This window comes from Macaca thibetana, chromosome 16, assembly GCF_024542745.1.
Source record: "Macaca thibetana thibetana isolate TM-01 chromosome 16, ASM2454274v1, whole genome shotgun sequence".
NCBI lineage: Eukaryota > Metazoa > Chordata > Mammalia > Primates > Cercopithecidae > Macaca > Macaca thibetana.
The window spans coordinates 16,042,332-16,060,297 of NC_065593.1; the positions used below are offsets into that span (position 1 = coordinate 16,042,332).

The following is a 17,966-nucleotide window of genomic DNA, read 5'->3' on the forward strand; positions in this document are numbered from 1 at the left end:
GAGAGATTGGTGTAACTCATGGTATAGTGTCTTCCTTAAATGGCAGATAGAACTCACCAGTGAACACAACTGGGCACAGTGCTTTTTTTGAAAGGTTATTAATCATGAAGTTGTTCCATAATTTTCTTATATTATCCTTTTACTATATATGGGATCTAGAGTGCAGTCTCCTCTTTCATTTCTGATATCAGTAATTTCTCTTGTGTTAGTAATCTTTTTTTACTTAGATTGGCTTACTGTACTTTTTTGTAACAACTTCATTGAGATATAATTCACATATTACTTTTCGCCCACCAGTAACCAATCAGTAATTTTGGTAGCATACTCCCATTGGGTATCCTCTAATTTAATTCTGACACTATTTACCTGGAAATAGCATCAGATCACACAAGCTGAAAATTCAGTCTAACAAGACTGAAGCCCACTTCTGATATCAGTTGTAAGCTTCAAAATTATTTTACCTGTGTTTCTGACTGACCAGCTATAAATTGACGTTCCTACAACTATCTCCTTAGGTTTGATTAATTTGTCACTGGGCTCACAGAACTCAGGGAAACATTTATTTGCATTTACCAGATTATTATAAGACTATTACAAAGGGTACAGAGAAAAAGGTGCACAGGACAAGGCATGTGGGAAGGGGCATGGAGCTTCTATGCCCTCTCTGGGGCACCACCCTCCAGGAACCTTCACATCTTCAGTTACCTGGAAGCTCTCCAAACCCTGTCCTTTTCAGTTATTACAGAGGCTTTATTACATGGACATGATTAAATGGCCACCAATGATCAACTTAACCTTTAGCTCCTCTCCTCTACCTGGAGGTTGGGAGGCAGGGTGGGAAGTTCCAACCTCCAATCCTGTGTTGGTCTTTCTGGTGACCATCCCCTATCCTGAAATTACCTAGGGGCTGCAAGCCATCAGTCAGCTCATTAACAAAGACACTTATCACTTTATATACTTATATATTTTTTATATACATATATATTATATACATATATAGTATATATTTTTTATATACATATATATATATTTTTTCTTTTTCTTTTTTTTAAATGGAGTTTCACTCTTATTGCCCAGGCTGGAGTGCAATAGCATGATCTCGGCTCACCATAACCTCCACCTCCCAGGTTCAAGCAATTCTCCTGCCTCAGCCTCCCGAATAGCTGGAATTACAGGAATGCGCCACCACGCCCAGCTAATTTTGTATTTTTAGTAGAGATGGGGTTTCTCCATGTTGGTCAGGCTGGTCTCAAACTCCTAACCTCAGGTGATCCGCCCACCTCAGCCTCCCAAAGTGCTAGGATAACAGGTGTAAGCCACCGCACCCGCCCCAAATATATATTTTACAGTATCACACATATAAAACAATTCATTTAAAGTATATAATTCAATGACTTTTTAGTATATTCAATCAGACTTGTACAACCATCACCACCATCAATTTTAGAACTTTTTCATCACTCCAGAAAAAACCTTGTGCTCTTTCATCTCCAACTCCTCACCCCACCAACCCTAGACAACAAATATTCTACTTTCTATCTCTACAGACTGCCAATCTAGACATTTCATATAAACAGAATCATGAAATATGTGATGTTTTCTGACTGGCTTTGTTTACTTGGCATAATGTTTTTTCAAGGTTCACTCATGTTGTAGAACTGGTACTTCATTCCTTTTTATGGATAAGAAAAAACACATTTTGTTTATGTATTCATCAGTTGATGGACATTTAGGATATTCCTTTTTCACTATTATGAATAATGCTGCTACAAAAATCCATGTACAAGTTTATGTATGGAAACGTTTTCATTTTTTGAGTGTATATACCTAGGAGTGGAATTGTTGAGTCAAATGGTAACTCTATGTTTACCTGTTTGAGGAATTGATAGGCTGTTTTCCAAAGCTAACATATCATTTTACGCTCCTGCCGGTGGTGTATGAAAGTTCCAATTTCTCCACATCCTTGCCAACATTTGTTAATGTCAGACGTATTAATTATAGCCATCCTAGTGGGTACTAAGCGGCATGTTATAATTTTGTGTTTTCCTGAGGGCTAATGTCACTGATCACCTTACGACATACTTATCGGCCATTTGTGTTTCTCCTCTGGAGAAATGCCTATTCAGATTCACTGTCCATTTTTAGTTGGACTGTCTTTTTGCTATTGAGTTGTAATGTCTTTATGTAATCTAGACCCTTATCCAATATAATAATTGCAAGATTCTGCCCCATTCTGTGGGTTGTCTTTTCACTTTATGGTATCCTTGAAAACATGAATATTTTTAATTTTGATGAAGTTCAATTTATCTCATTTTTCTTTGGTTGCTTCCACTTTTAGTGTCATACCTAAGAAAACACTGCCTAATCCAAGGTCACAAAACCTTAAGCCTATGTTTTCCTCTAAGAGTTATAGTTTACCTTTTACATCTAGGTCCTTATACATTTTGAGTTAACTCTGGCAGATGGCAGGGGGTCCAACTTCATTCTTTCACATGTAGATATCCAAATGTCTCAGCACAATTTGTTGAAGAGATTATTCTTTCCCCCAGTGAACGGTTTTGGCACCTTGTGGAAAAGCAACTGAGAATGTAATTCTATTCCATTGATCTATGTCTGTCCTTAGGATAGTGCCACCTTGTCTGGATTACTGTTGCCTTGCAATAAGTTTTGGAATCAAGATGTGTGAGTCTTCAAACATTTTTCTTTTTGAAGGTTGTTGTGACAATTCTAGATCTCTAGAATTTCCATATAAATTTTAGGATCAGTTGTCAATTCCTACAAGGAAGCCAACTGGGATATTAAAAGGCACTGCATTTAATCTGTACATCAATCTGAGGAGTGGTGCCACCATACCAATATTAAGACTTCTAATCCATGGACATGAGATGTCTATTTATTTAAATCTCCTTTTTGTGTGTGTGAGACAGGGTCTCACTCTGTCTCCCAGGCTGAAGTGCAGTGGCGCGATCTTAGCTCACTGCAACCTCCACCTTCCAGGTTCAAGCGATTCTCCCGCCTCAACCTCCCAAGTAGCTGGGAGTACAGGCGTGCACCACCACACCTGGCTAATTTTTGCATTTTTAGTAGAGACAGGGTTTCACCATGTTGGCCAGGTTGGTCTTGAACTCCTAGCCTCAGGTGATCCGCCCGCCTCAGCCTCCCAAAGTGCTGAGACTGTAGCAGTGAGCCACTGCGCCCAGCCCAGATCTCCTTTAATTTCTTTTAATAGTGAAGTTTTCAGAGTACAAGTTTTGAGTTTGTTAAATGTATTCCTAAATACATTATTCATTTTGATGCTATTGTAAATGGAACTGTTTCTTTAACGCCATTTTCATACATATAACTGATTTTTGTATGGTGCTCTTATATTCTGAATCTTGCTGAACTCACTTATTAGTTTTAACTAGTTTTGTAGTGGATTCCCTTGGAGTCTGTATATGAAAGAGGATGCCATCAGAGAAAAGTAGTTTTATTTCTTCCTTTTCAATGTGGATTCCCTTCCTTTTTCTTTCTTTGGGTAAGTGCCCTAGATAGATCCTCACTTCCAATGTTGAACAGAAGTGGTCAGAGTGTACATAATTGTCCTGTTTCTGGCTTTAGGGGAAAAGCATTTGGTCTTTAAACATTTAAGTGTGATGTTAGCTGTAAGTTTTTCGTAGAAGTCCATTTTCAGGATTTCCTGTTTTAGTGTTTTTATCATGAAACAGTGTTGGGTTTTGTCAAATACTTTTTCTGTCTAGTAAGATGATCATGTGTCTTTGTTTCTTATCCTACTGATTTTCAGGTGTTGCACCAACCTTCAATGCCTGGGATGACTCCCACTTTTCATGCTGTGTGATTCTTTTTACCTGTAGCTTAATTTGATTTGCTGGTTCTTTGGTGAGAATTTGTGCTTCTATATTCCCACGGAATACTGGGCTAAGTTTCTTGTGATGTCTTCCTTGGTTTTGAGGTCAAGATAACACTAGCCTCAAAGAATAAGTGGGGATGTGTCTCCTCCAAAAATTAAGCCAGGCGTGGTGGCAGGTGCCCATAATTCCAGCTATTCAGAAAGTTAGGGCAGGAGAATCAATTGAACCTGGGAAGCAGAGGTTGCAGTCAGCCATCACAGCACCACAGCACTCCAGCCTGGGCGACAGAGCAAGACTCAATCTCAAAAGATAAAAATTTAAAAATATATATTTTTTATCAATTTCTGTATTTTGTATTGTTTCTTACACTGTTGTTTTTTTTTTTTTTTTTTTTTTTTTTTTTTTTCCTTTGAGACAGAGTCTTGCTCTGTCACCGAGGCTGGAGTGCAGTGGCATGATCTCAGCTCACTGCAACATCTGTCTCTTGGATTCAGGCAATTCTCCTACGTCAGCCTCCCAAGTAGCTGGGATTACAGGTGCCTGCCACCACATCCAGCTAATTTTTGCATTTTAGTAGATGGGGTTTCACCACAATGGCCAAGCTGGTCTCAAACTCCTGACCTCGGGCAATCCACCCGCCTTGGCCTCCCAAAGTGCTGGGATTATAGGTATGAGCCACAGAACCCGCCCTATCCTATTTCTTACATCCTATATATTTCCTCTATGTTTTCTTTTTGCGAATGTCTATCTCTACTAGCAGTTCTTTTTTTGTTGTTGGTTTTTTTTTTTGAGACGGAGTCTCGCTCTGTCACCCAGGGTGGAATGTAGTGGCGCGATCTCGGCTCACTGCAACTTCCGCCTCCTGGGTTCAAGCAATCCTCCTGCCTCAGCCTCCCAAGTAGCTGGGACTATAGGCACACACCGCCACGCCCAGCTAATTGTTTGTATTTTAGTAGACACATGGCTTCACCGTGTTGCCCAGGCTGTTCTCAAACTCATGAACTCAAGCAATCCGCCCACCTCCGCCTCCCAAAGTGCTAGGATTACAGGTGTGAGCCACCACAGCTGGCCTACTAGCAGTACTTTTAGTGATTACATAGATGGCTAAGTGCTTAGTTTTTATATGCCTAAAATATCTACTTTGCCCTCACCCTTAAATAATTTAGCAGCATATAAAATTTTAGGTTGACAATTATTTTTTCTATGCACTTTGGAGATCTTATTTCATTGCCTTCTGGCATCTATGGTGCTTGCAAAGTATCTCTTGTAATTGTTTCTTTTCTCTGGTAGCTTTTCACATTTTCTTTTGATTCTTGATGTTCTATCATATAAAAGATGTGCCATGGTATGAATTTACTATTTTTTGTTTTGTTTTGTTTTTTGAGATGAAGTCTCACTCTGTTGCCCAGGCTGGAGTGCAGTGGTACAATTTACGCTCACTGCAACCTCTGCCTCCTGGGTTCAAGCAATTCTCCTGCCTCAGCCTCCCAAGTAGCAGGGATTAGAGATGTGCACCACCGTGTTCGGCTAGTTTTTTTGTATTTTTAGTAGAGATGGGGTTTCATCATGTTGGCCAGGCTGGTCTCGAATCCTGACCTCAAGTAATCCACCCGCCTCAGCCTCCCAAAGTGCTGGGATTACAGGCATGAGCCACCACACCCGGCTTGAATTTACTATTATTTATCCTGTTTAGTAGTCAGTATTGATGTTAAGGACTCACATTTTTTATTAGTAAAAATTTAAGTTATCTGTTCCAATATTCTTTACTATCCCTTCCATTCTCTTCCCCTGGAACTCTCTTCAGATGTGTGTTGAAGGCTCTCAATTCATCCTCTATGTCTTTATGTTCTTTCATATTTCCTTCTTTGTCTCACTAGGAGGGAGAACTCCTCAGTACTGCTTTCTAATTTACTAAAATCTCTGTATCGTCTCTACTGATTAAATCTATTAGCAAACACTATTTTAATTTCTAATCGTTTGTTTACAGTATTACTAATGGGTCTTAATTGTTAATGTTATATACTGTTTTCATTTCCATATCTAAGTGCAAGTTTATGACACTGGAACCACAGATAGCTTCCTATATCTAGCTTTTCACTATTGAAATTCTGATTAGTTAGCATAACAGCTTTATATATAAATTACAACCATGTATAAAGACTTTCTGAACACCAGTAGAAAACTTCAATGTCTTCTGGTGATTAGCTATAAGCTCTATTCCTACTATTTTTCGTCAGATTGAGAACTATATGGCCTTTTGTTCTGTTTCATGTAACCGTCTCTTACTCATTGGCAACACTACAAATTTCCAGAGCACAAAACAAACACTGCTGTAGTGCCAAGCTCTGTAGTTAAAGAAAAGCTAAATCAGAAAATACTTCAACAGAAAAGCAATAAAACTTTCAGAAATATTTATAACATTCCCAGCTAAAGTCGGCTTGGAAAAGAATGGGTACTAAGACCAGCCTGGGAAACATGGTGAAACCCCATCTCTACTAAAAAATACAAAAATTAGCCGGGTGTGGCGGCATGTGCCTGTAGTCCCTGCTACTCAGGAGGCTAAGGGAGGAGAATCACTTGAACTTGGGAGACAGAGGCTGCAGTGAGCCGAGATCGTGCCACTGCACTCCAGGCTGGGTGACAGAGCAAGACTCCATCTCAAAAAAAAAAAAAAGAATAGGTACTAAGAAAAGAACAGACAGTAAGAGAAGTAAAAAGGTACATTTCTCATTACCATCTGCACTTATATTTCAGCTATTCTCCAAACAAGTGCAAACACAGCTATCACAACACTAAAGCAAAAGCTGGACCTACTGGGAAAAAACCAATGTTTGGACTTTCAGAGTTACCTTGACCTGGTTTTCCTGAAAGATAAAACAAAGACTGCTGTCCACATCAAAATCCTGGTTTATACTGTAAACACCTGTGGCAATCATTAAAGACTAGATTTAGACTTCACAGTAGATACAATAAAAGCAGCTGTCTCAGGGGAAATCTTCACATTTGATTTTTATTATGATATAGGCTAACAGCCAAGACAAAAACTAAGTAATCAGCATATGACCTTTTATATACTATGCATTTTCTTTACGAATGTCTCTCAAAAACTCTCAAAAAGGATCACAGTATTTTTTTGAAATTTTGTAAAAAGCTACCCCAACTGTTTGCTATGGCCAGCTAAGTTTATTGACCACTTTGGACAGTAAAGATACAACAGTACACAAAAAGACTATTTACTGCGTTTAGATGTCATCAATGAAATTTTAACAAACTAAGCATGGTTTTTGAACCAACCCCTGTTACAAGCTCTTTAATTCACAGATCTAAAACTGCAGTTGATAATGCATTTCAGAAATGGGAGGTTCTTGGTCATTTTCATTTCTTCAGAATTTTTGGGAAAATTCAATTTTATAATTTCAAAGAAAATAAGAAAACGAAGGAACCCTAACAGCTTTACTGGGGACACACAAAAAGAAAGCAAAACAAACAAGGTTTAGGCAAGATTGACTTCAATTAGCCGTAGACAGGATGAACAAGCTACAGAGGTTTTGGTGTAAGAGGTAAAGGAGAAAATGGATATCATTAGCCAGCATCATACTGCTGGGTTTCAACTGATCATCAGAGAAAATACTACCACAACCTTTTATATATACATCAAATGTTTTACAGGTCATCTTGACAAGAATATACCACTGCAGAAGGACAGTGGTGCTTGATTAATTCAAAAGCATGAACAAATTTTAAAAGGGAGAAGATACATTCATATAAAGATACTGAATAACCAGACAGAACTTATTTCTTTTGAGACAGCACATTGAGGCATGGGCCTGTAATCCCAGCTACTAGGGAGGCTGAGGCACAAGAGTCGCTTGAATCCAGGAGGCGGAGGTTGCAGTGAGCCAAGATCACACCACTGCACTTCAGCCTGGGCAACAGTGAGACTCGGTCTCAAAAAAAAAAAAAAAAAGAAAGAAAAAGAAACAAATGCACATTCAAATTCCAAAACCATTTTTAAGAACAAAATTCTAAAAGAGATGTAAAGAAGAAAACTCAAGGAGGAAAACCACTGTAAAATCTCTGCTAAAAAGCTATTCGTGTGTTTTTTTGTTAAACAGATGACAATGGACATTAAATCACTGATATTTTCATTCCACTGGATATGTCTAAAAGCACGAAGTTGGCCAGGCGCGGTGGCCCACGCCTGTAATCCCAGCACTTTGGGAGGTCGAGGAGAGCGGATCACAAGGTCAGGAGTTCGAGACCGGCCTGACCAACATGGTGAAACCCTGTCTCTACTAAAAATACAAAAATTAGCCGGGCGCGGTGGCTCACGCCTGTAATCCCAGCACTTTGGGAGGCCGAGGCGGGTGGATCACAAGGTCAGGAGATCGAGACCATGGTGAAACCCCGTCTCTACTAAAAATAGAAAAAATTAGCCGGGCGCGGTGGCAGGCGCCTGTAGTCCCAGCTACTCAGGAGGCTGAGGCAGGAGAATGGCGTGAACCCGGGAGGCGGAGCTTGCAGTGAGCCGAGATTGCGCCACTGCACTCCAGCCTGGGCGACAGACTGAGACTCTGTCTCAAAAAAAAAAAAAAAAAAAAAAAAAAAAAAAAAAAAATTAGCGGGGCATGGTGGTGCATGCCTATAATCCCAGCTCCTCGGGAGGCTGGGGCAGGAAAATCGCTTGTATCCAGGAGGCGGAGGTTGCAGTGAGTTGAGATCGCGCCACTGCACTCCAGCCTGGGGCAACAGGGCGAGACTCCATCTCAAAAAAAAAAAAAAGCACGAAGTTTTCATTTAAATTGTAAATATCAACAATATAAAACTTATATCCTTCACATCTTTTCAAGCAAAACATTTTAAACATCAACTTTAAAATGTATAAAGGTTGTATGTAAGTATATATTTTACAGAGTTCACAAGTTAAAAAAGCTGCATGATCACTAGTCTAGAACAGGATTTCTCAAACTGTAGTACTTGAACTAGCAGTAACTGGAATAATCTATGAGCTTATTAGAAATGCAAATTTCTGGGCTCCACCCAAACATACTGTGGTTTAACAAGCTCTCCAGGTGATTTTTATCCATGTTAGAATTTGAGAGCCACTATTCTATTATAGAATAGAGCAGTTTTCAAAATTTAGTGTGCATCTGGACCCAAATTCCACAGTTTCTAACTCAGTAAATCTGGGTGGGACCCAAACATTTGCATTTCTAACAACGTTCCCAGGTGATAATGATAATGATGCTGTTCCACAACCACACTTTGAGAACCACTGGTCTAGAGAGCTGTGGAAGCCATATCCACATTATTCTAGGTCAGTACTCAGAATGTAAGCCCCTTCCCTGATCCTTCAAATTAGGTCCCCCACCATGTTCTCTCATGTATTTTCCTGATAGTTTCCCTTTTTCTTTTTTTTTTTTTGAGATGGAGTTTCACTCTTGTTGCCCACGCTGGAGTGCAACGACGCAATCTCGGCTCACCTCAACTTCTGCCTTCTGGGTTCAAGTGATTCTTCTGCCTCAGCCTTCCGAGTAGCTGGGATTACAGGCACACGCCACCACGCCCGGCTAATTTTGTATTTTTAGTAGAGACGGGGTTTCTCCATGTTGGTCAGGCTAGTCTCGAACTCCCGACCTCAGGTGATCCGCCCGCCTCGGCCTCCAAAAGTGCTGGGATTATAGGCATGAGCCACCGCGCCCGGCCTGCAATTTCTTTTTTAACAACTCATCACACAATTACTTAACATCTGTTTGGCTCATTGTGTTCAACCAAGTTAAAGAACCACATGAATTTTGCTCCTTCTGTATACCCAACATGTAAGTATAATGTCTGCCTCATAGTAGATATTAAATATTTATTGACAACTGAATATTTGTTGGGTAAAACTGATGTTTCACGGAATTAAACATAGCTAAAGATGTTATTAGAATGCCAACAATCCTAGTTTGCCCACAACTGTATCTCAAGTGTAAGAGCAATGACCGTCTCTTATCTCAAGGCTATGCAACCTAAATATCAACAGTAAGATCAAAAAACAAGGCAAAATCTGAAGAAGGCATTTTTCAACTTGCTTTTTCAATCTCATTCTTAATCTGGCCTTTAAACAGTATTCTTTTATTATGCAAGTACCAATAAAATCAAGGTTTATTCAATGATAAAATTAACACTACTACCAAGAAACTCAACACTTTGAGGCCATTTTTGCATTGAAGGTGGTGGGAGACTTATGAACTTACCCTCTTTAGCCAAATATAACTCCTTAAATTTTGCTCTCTTTTGATTAAATTCTTGTTCAAGCTGCTGTTGTGCACGTAAAAATTCTGCATTAATTTTTTCCAATTCTGCTACCCGTTGCTGAAGAGAAACTGGGGGAAAAAAATACTAGTTAACAAGTAATAACTTTTATTTATAAATAAATTTATAAAACAATAAATTAATATTCCAGCTGCACACTGCTATACATGAAACAAGTAGTCAAGTCTCTTCCAAAAATCCACCATATGCTAGGATATTCTAATGTTAAAAAAAATTAAGACAGGCCAGGCATAGTGTCTCACGCATGTAATCCCAGCACTTTGGGAAGCCAACGCAGGTGGATCACCTGAGCTCAGGCGTTCGAGACCAGCCTGGCCAACATGGAGAAATCCCGTCTCTACTAAAAATACAAAAATTAGCCAGGTATGGTGACAGGCGCCTGTAATCCCAGCTACTCAGGAGGCTGGGGCGGGAGAATCGCTTGAACCCAGGAGGCGGAGGTTGCAGTGAGCCGAGATCACGCCACTGCACTCCAGCCTGGGTGACAGAGTGAGACTCTTGTCTAAAAAAAGACCCTTCTATTAGACTTAATACACAACTGTAAACGAGTCATGTAAAGTGAAACCACAAATATACAGAGAATCACATAAGACCAACTTCCCCACAAAAAGAGAGTTTCTAAAGTGCCTTTGTGCAACTGAATAGCAATTCAATTTTAGAACTGTTAAACACTGGATTATTTGAGCTAATTATTCCACATATGAACCCACTGCCAATCTTGCTATTTCCCATTTCTCTCAAATGTCACAAGCAGAATCTAATAGGTTCCCTAATTAGTGCCGCCATACCAGACTGAACTATTCTTCCAACTCCAAAATGATCCATTACCATTATACTGAGATCATAATCAAAAACCCATTCACAGAGAGAGGATACAGAACTGTACAATCTATATGAACTCTCAATTACTGAGAGATAATCTGGTTTTCTTCCATGTTTTCAGTATTGATCATGGTGTGCGGGGATTAGCAGACTTTTTTTTACTTTATGGACACTATAATTTGGACTCAGTTGGTTAAATGATTGCCTTCCCTGACCAAACCGAAGGGTTCTTTTGATTGAAGCATAAGATAGGAGGTCCAGCTGTCCAAACCCCTGATCTCCTCTTTTGCCCCAACAGCATCCCAGCCTTAAAGCTATGACCATAATCCCTTTAGGGGGTATCAGTTAGTCCTAATCAACCACTAACTACTTAGGCCAGCAGAGATCCAAGTTTCCTGCTACAAGTCACTCCAGATAATGATTTGCCTACAATTTTAATCAAGATCTGAGATTATCTTTGAAGGCTATCCCCTCTCCCAATCACTCACTCAATTTAATTGAGAGCTGATTTTTAAAATGTATAGAAAAAAAAAGATGGGAAAAAATGTACCAATGCTTTATGTATGAGTAACAGAATTATGGCACATTAATTTCTTCCATATGCTTTTTTATTTTTGAGACAGAGTCTCGCTCTGTTGCCCAGGCTACAGTGCAGTGGTGCAATCTCGGCTCACTGCAAATTCTGCCTCCCATATTCAAGTGATTCTTCTGCCTCAGTCTCCCAAGTAGCTGGAACTACAGGCATGCACCACCATGCTTAGCTAATTTCTGTATTTTTAGTAGAGATGGCGTTTCACATGTTGGTCAGGCTGGTCTCGAACTCCTGACCTCAAATGATCCGCCCACCTCGGCCTCCCAAAGTGCTGGGATTACAGGCATGAGCCACCGCACCCAGCCTTCCATATGCTTCTCAAAGTTCTCTTCTATGCAGATGTGTATTTCTTTGACAATGAACTAAAACCAATACAGATGGTTCAAACTGATGGTTTCACTTACAATTTTTCCATTTTATTATGGTACTCATATAACCACTCTTTTTCACTTTCAACTTTCACTACAGGATTCAATAAATAACATGATATACACAACATTTTATTATAACTTGATAAATGTCAGCTGTCATTATTAAATTGGTGGTATTTATTTAATGAATAACAAAAAAAAATAGTAATCAAATGACCTTGTATGTAGCCAGAAAAGACCAGAAGTCACTTCCAACCTCATGATTCTGACTCAGTTCCATGCTTAGACTCCCAGCTTATACCCTTCCCTATTACCATATATCTTTTTTGGGTTTTTCTTGAGACGGAGTCTCACTCTTGTCACCCAGGCTGGAGTGCAGTGGCACAATCTTGGCTCACCGCAACCTCCGCCTCCCAGGCTCAAGTGATTCTCCTGTCTCAGCCTCCCAAGTAGCTGGGATCACAGGCACATGTCACTGTGCCCAGCCAGTATTTGTATTTTTAGTAGAGACAGGATTTCACCATGTTGCCCAAGCTGGTCTTGAACTCCTGACCTCAGGTGATCTGCCCGCCTCGGCCTCCCAAAGTGCTGCAATTACAGGCATGAGCCACCGTGCCCAGCCTACCATGTATCTTTATAGCATCATGAACAAACTAATTACTATAATGCCAGCCTTCAACAATATTAAACCTTCTGAAATTCAAAATGCTGAGAATATAAGTATGCCAGCCTTTGTCAACAATAGGTTTTCTGTTAGAAGATTTTGCCCAGCTGTAGGCTAATATAAGTGTTCTAGGCACATTTAAGGTAGCTAGGCTAAGCTATGATGTTCCATAAGTGTATTAAATGCATTTAATGATATTTCCAATTTATAATGGGTATAGCTCCATGGTTAAGTCGAGAAGTATCTCTATGCGTTCATTCCCATGAGACCTTGAAACTAGCCTCGCTATAGATTTAATAGTGTAAGTGCAATCATTGCAGAAACAGGATGACTGCTGGTTTGAGTTCCATGTCATTAATGGTAATTATTTTAAGGAACAAACACATAGGGTCTCTAAGTCAAAGCAACAACTTCTGGTCAACAGAAGGTTTGATAAAACTTTGAGAAAAAGAGGGATGAGAAATCCATTGGAAGGAAAAAATGTGCAATTATCTCATATTACCATTTGAAATCATGAAAGAAATCTGTTCTCTGTGCTAATTTTACTGGTATTTTTATTATTAAATCCACATTGTTTAGTAAGTTAAACAACTTTTCCACGTAACACTTTAGTATTACTAGTAGCTACTGATTAGTACAGGGGTAATAAAGGGCTCTGGGGAATCAAGGAAAGAGAAAAACCAAAATCCCTGTTCTTATTTTTCTCTAATAAGACGTATCCCCTCCTATCCCTACCTTCTACCAAAATGCACACATAACCAAAACACCCATACCTCTCAACATTAATGTGTTTATAATTAGGAACTGAGACAAATGAATCAACAAAACAAAAATGCAGCCGTTAAAGATGCAGCCAAGACTAAGTAGGTTTCCATTACTCCCAACCCCTCATGGCTCTGGCCCACAGTTTAGACCCACTCTATACCCACAAAGCCTGGCTCTCTCCAGGCTTCAGGACAGTGTTCGGTTCTAGAAATCATGATCCCTTTGAGAGTATATCGAGTAATTGTCTTTCTCTTTTTTTTTTAAGAAGTGATCATCCACCTCAAGTACTTCTAACATACTGCAATTCTACAATATAGAAAGACAAAAAAACGGCTTTTTACAAGAATGACTTTACTACAACATCTAGAAAAATCAATTCACCCTAAATATGAGAAAGTTTACAAATAAGCGTATCCTAATGCATTAGCAACCAACCACAAATCAAGGAGAAAACAGCTCTCATCACACAAAATGCTGCATTATTTTTTATAACATGGCAGCTAATAGGTCACAATCATGAGCTAACAGTTCATGTAAAAAGTACTTAGTGTGGCATATAGAATAAAGTTGATAAACGTTAGCTGTCATTATTAAATTGGTAGTATTTATTTCATGAATAAAGCAAAAAAGTAGTGATTAAATGACTTTATATGTAGCCAGAAAAGACCAGAAGTCACTTCCAACCTTATGATTCTGACTCAGTTCCATGCTGAGGCTTCCAGCTCATACCCTTCCCTATTAACATGTATCTTTATAGCATCACGAACAAAGTAATTACTGTATTGCCAGCCTTCAACATTAAACTTGAAATTTAGAAGGCTGAGAATATCAGTATGCCAGCCTTTGTCAACAGTTCCATATATCCCGTATTTGTTGCCTTCATTTGAGCAATAAGAAAAAGGGAGAAATTATCTAATGCATTGCCTACTTTCTTTCTTTTTTTTTTTTTTCTTTTCCTTTCTTCAGACGGAGTTGTTGCTCTGTTGCCCAGGCTGGAGAGCAATGGCGCAATCTCGGCTCACTGCAACCTCCATCTCCTGGGTTCAAGCTATTCTCCTGCCTCAGCCTCCCAAGTAGCTGGGATTAAAGGAGCTGCCACCATACCAGGCTAATTTTTTTGTATTTTTAGTACAGACAGGGTTTCACCATGTTAGCCAGGCTAGTCTTGAACTCTTGACCTCAGGTGATCCACCTGCCTCAGCCTCCCAATGTGCTAGGATTACTGGTGTGAGCCACCACGTCCAGCCATGCAATGGCTACTTATAATGCTTGACATCCAAAGGGAAAAATGACTATGTCACTCAATTCAGAATGTCTGAATTAACAACAGCAATACAAAAAGAAAAAAGAATACAATAAATAAATGGAGTAAAGACCTAATAATTTTGATATAAACAAGAGAACACGTAAAAGTATTTCTAAGACTCAAGCTGTGTCCTACTACTACATTCCTCTTACAAGTAAAACTTATAATAATTTTTTTTTTTTTTGAGACGAAATTTCACTCTTGTCACCCAGGCTAGAGTGCAATGGTGTGATCTCAACTCACAGCAACCTCCACCTCCCAGGGTTCAAGTGATTCTCTGCCTCAGCCCCCCGAGTAGCTGAGATTACAGGTGCCCACCACCACTCACAGCTAATTTTTGTACTTTTAGGAGAGATGGGGTTTCACCATGTTGGCCAGTCTGGTCTCAAACTCCTGACCTCAAGTGATCCACCCGCCTTGGCCTCCCAAAGTGCTGGGATTATAGGCGTGAGCCACCACACCTGGCATCTTTACACTAAATTTGATAAAGATATAAGTAACATGAAATGTACTACGACCAAAACCTTTTTGTTTAAAGATGTTCGAACTCCAAGAAAATACCTATTTCAACCAATTTACAACAAAAAATAACTCCAGTGGGCTCAAAGAATCTGAATAGTTCCTAAAACTCAAATGTTTTATCTTGTGTGTCACTGGATTTTAAAATAAAACTATTGGCTGGGCACAGTGGCTCATGCCTGTAATCCTAGCACTTTGGGTGGCCAAGGCAAGTGGATTTTTTTTTTTTTTTTTTTTTTTTTTTTTTTGGAGACGGAGTCTCACGCTGTTGCCCAGGCTAGAGTGCAGTGGCGCGATCTCGGCTCACTGCAAGCTCCGCCTCCTGGGTTTACGCCATTCTCCTGCCTCAGCCTCCTGAGTAGCTGGGACTACAGGCGCCCGCCACCGCGCCCGGCTAATTTTTTGTATTTTTAGTAGAGACGGGGTTTCACTGTGGTCTCGATCTCCTGACCTTGTGATCCGCCCGCCTCGGCCTCCCAAAGTGCTGGGATTACAGGCTTGAGCCACCGCGCCCGGCCGCAAGTGGATCTCTTGAGGACAGGAGTTCGAGACCAACCTGGTCAATGTGGTGAAATCCTATCTCTACCAAAAATACAAAAATTAGCCAGACATGGTAGTGCGTGCCTGTAATCTCAGCTACTTGAGAGACAGAGGTACGAGAATTGCTTGAACCTGGGAGGCAGAGGTTGCAGTGAGCCAAGATCGTACCATTGCATTCCAGCCTGGGTGACAGAATGAGATCCTGTCTCAAAAAAAATAAATAAAATAAAATAAAACTATTAAGTATGGTAGGTGTATCCTACCCATTTTACGTATTCATTCAGTGAAGGAATACCAAGCCAGAAAAAGTTAAATAAAAAAATACAATGTTATATATAGCACAGTATGAGCTATGTAAAAATTATATAGAAAAAAAGACTGTAATGAATATCCCAAATGGCACTCAGAGTAATAAAAGAATTATGCTGATGAGATTTAAATCAAAAGGCAATGAAATGCTTTATGTTTCTTATTTTAATAATTATGCTATTTTATTGCTCTACTTCAACGTATTTGCTCATAAAAAAGTACACATATACAAAATGGTCTCAGAATATTTTAACACAAAAAAATCATTTTTTAAATTTTGCTGTTAAGAAACTCACAGTTGGCCAGGCACCGTGGCTCACGCCTGTAATCCCAGCACTTTGGGAGGCCGAGGTGGGTGGATCACAAGGTCAGGAGATCGAGACCATCCTGGCTAATACGGCGAAACCCTATCTCTACTAAAACCACAAAAAATTAGCCAGGCGTGGTGGTGGTCGCCTATAGTCCCAGCTACTCGGGAGGCTGAGGCAGGAGAATGGCATGAACCTGGGAGTTGGAGCTTGCAGTGAGCAGAGATTGAGCCACTGCACTCCAGCCTGGATGATGGAGCGAGACTCCGTCTCAAAAAAAAAAAAAGAAAAAGAAAAAAAAAGAAACTCACAGTCGGCCGGGAGCGGTGGCTCATGCCTGCAATCCCAGCACTTTGGGAGGCCAAGGCGGGTAGATCACGAGGTCAGGAGATTGACACCATCCTGGCTAACACAGTGATACCTTCTCTACTAAAAATACAAAAAAAATTAGCCGGGAGTAGTGGCAGGCGCCTGTAGTCCCAGCTGCTGGGGAGGCTGAGGCAGGAGAATGGCGTGAACCCGGGAGGCGGAGCTTGCAGTGAGCCAAGATCGCACCACTGCACTCCAGCCTGGGCGACAGAGCAAGACTCTGTCTCAAAAAAAAAAAAAAACAAAGAAACTCACAGTCTACAAAATAATCATTTTTTACACTGCACTTAAGATTTTAAGATTTTCCTAGCCGGGCCCAGTGGTTCACATCTATAATCCCATCACTTTGGGAGGCCAAGGTGGGAGGACTGCTTGAGGCCAGGAGTTTGAGACCAGCCTTGCAACAGAGTGAGACCCCATCTCTACTAAAAATACAAAAATTAGCCAGGCATGGTTGTGTGTGTCTGTCGCTTGTGCCTGGGAGGTTGAGTTTGCAGTGAGCCAAGATGGCAACACTGCACTCCAAAAGAAAACATTAAAAAGCTTATAAAGTAACTTTATAAACTAAGGTAAACTGGCCAGGCGCGGTGGCTCACGACTGTAATCCCAGCACTTTGGGAGGCCGAAGGGGACGGATCGCCTGAGGTCAGGAGTTCGAGACCAGCCTGGCTAATATGGCAAAACCCCATCTCTACCAAAAAAAAAAAAAAATTAGTTGGTCATGGTGGCAGGCACCTGTAGTCCCAGCTACTCGGGAGGCTGAGGCTTGAGAATCGCTTGAACTGGGGAGGAGGAGGCTGCAGTGAGCTGAGACTGCACAACTGCACTCCAGCCTGGGCAATAGAGCCAGACTCTGTCTCAAAAAAAAAAAAAAAAAAATCTGTTTTTAGTAACATTCCCCCAATCTGCTCCAAGATTTTAGTTATGCTGTCCAGAATTAGAGAGTAGATTTTCTAGTATCTGACATTTCACACCTACCCTATTTTCTTCTCCAGATTTCTCCTAATCATGATTTCTAAATGCTTCATTATCCAAGCTGCTCACCCTTCAAACTAAACTTAGTCAAAGTTCCACATAAAATATGACAGTATGATCTAAACACAATACCAGCATAGAGTCTAACAGAAATATCTCCTTTCTTCAGGGGACTATACCCTTAACAATGTACGGCTTTGGGAGGCCGAGACAGGCAAATCACAAGGTCAGGAGATGGAGACCATCCTGGCTAACAC

The 17,966-nt window shown here is 40.3% G+C and overlaps 1 protein-coding gene across 2 annotated transcripts in view; it reads right to left on the bottom strand.

Annotated features, from left to right (window-relative positions):
• Nucleotides 1–17,966, bottom strand: part of RABEP1 (rabaptin, RAB GTPase binding effector protein 1) — a 105,920-nt gene that overhangs the window by 66,269 nt on the left and 21,685 nt on the right. For both annotated transcript variants that reach the window (XM_050765280.1, XM_050765281.1), the window contains exon 2: nt 10,091–10,219. In XM_050765280.1, coding sequence (XP_050621237.1) covers nt 10,091–10,219 — 129 coding nt within the window. The remainder of the gene's footprint in view (nt 1–10,090; nt 10,220–17,966) is intronic.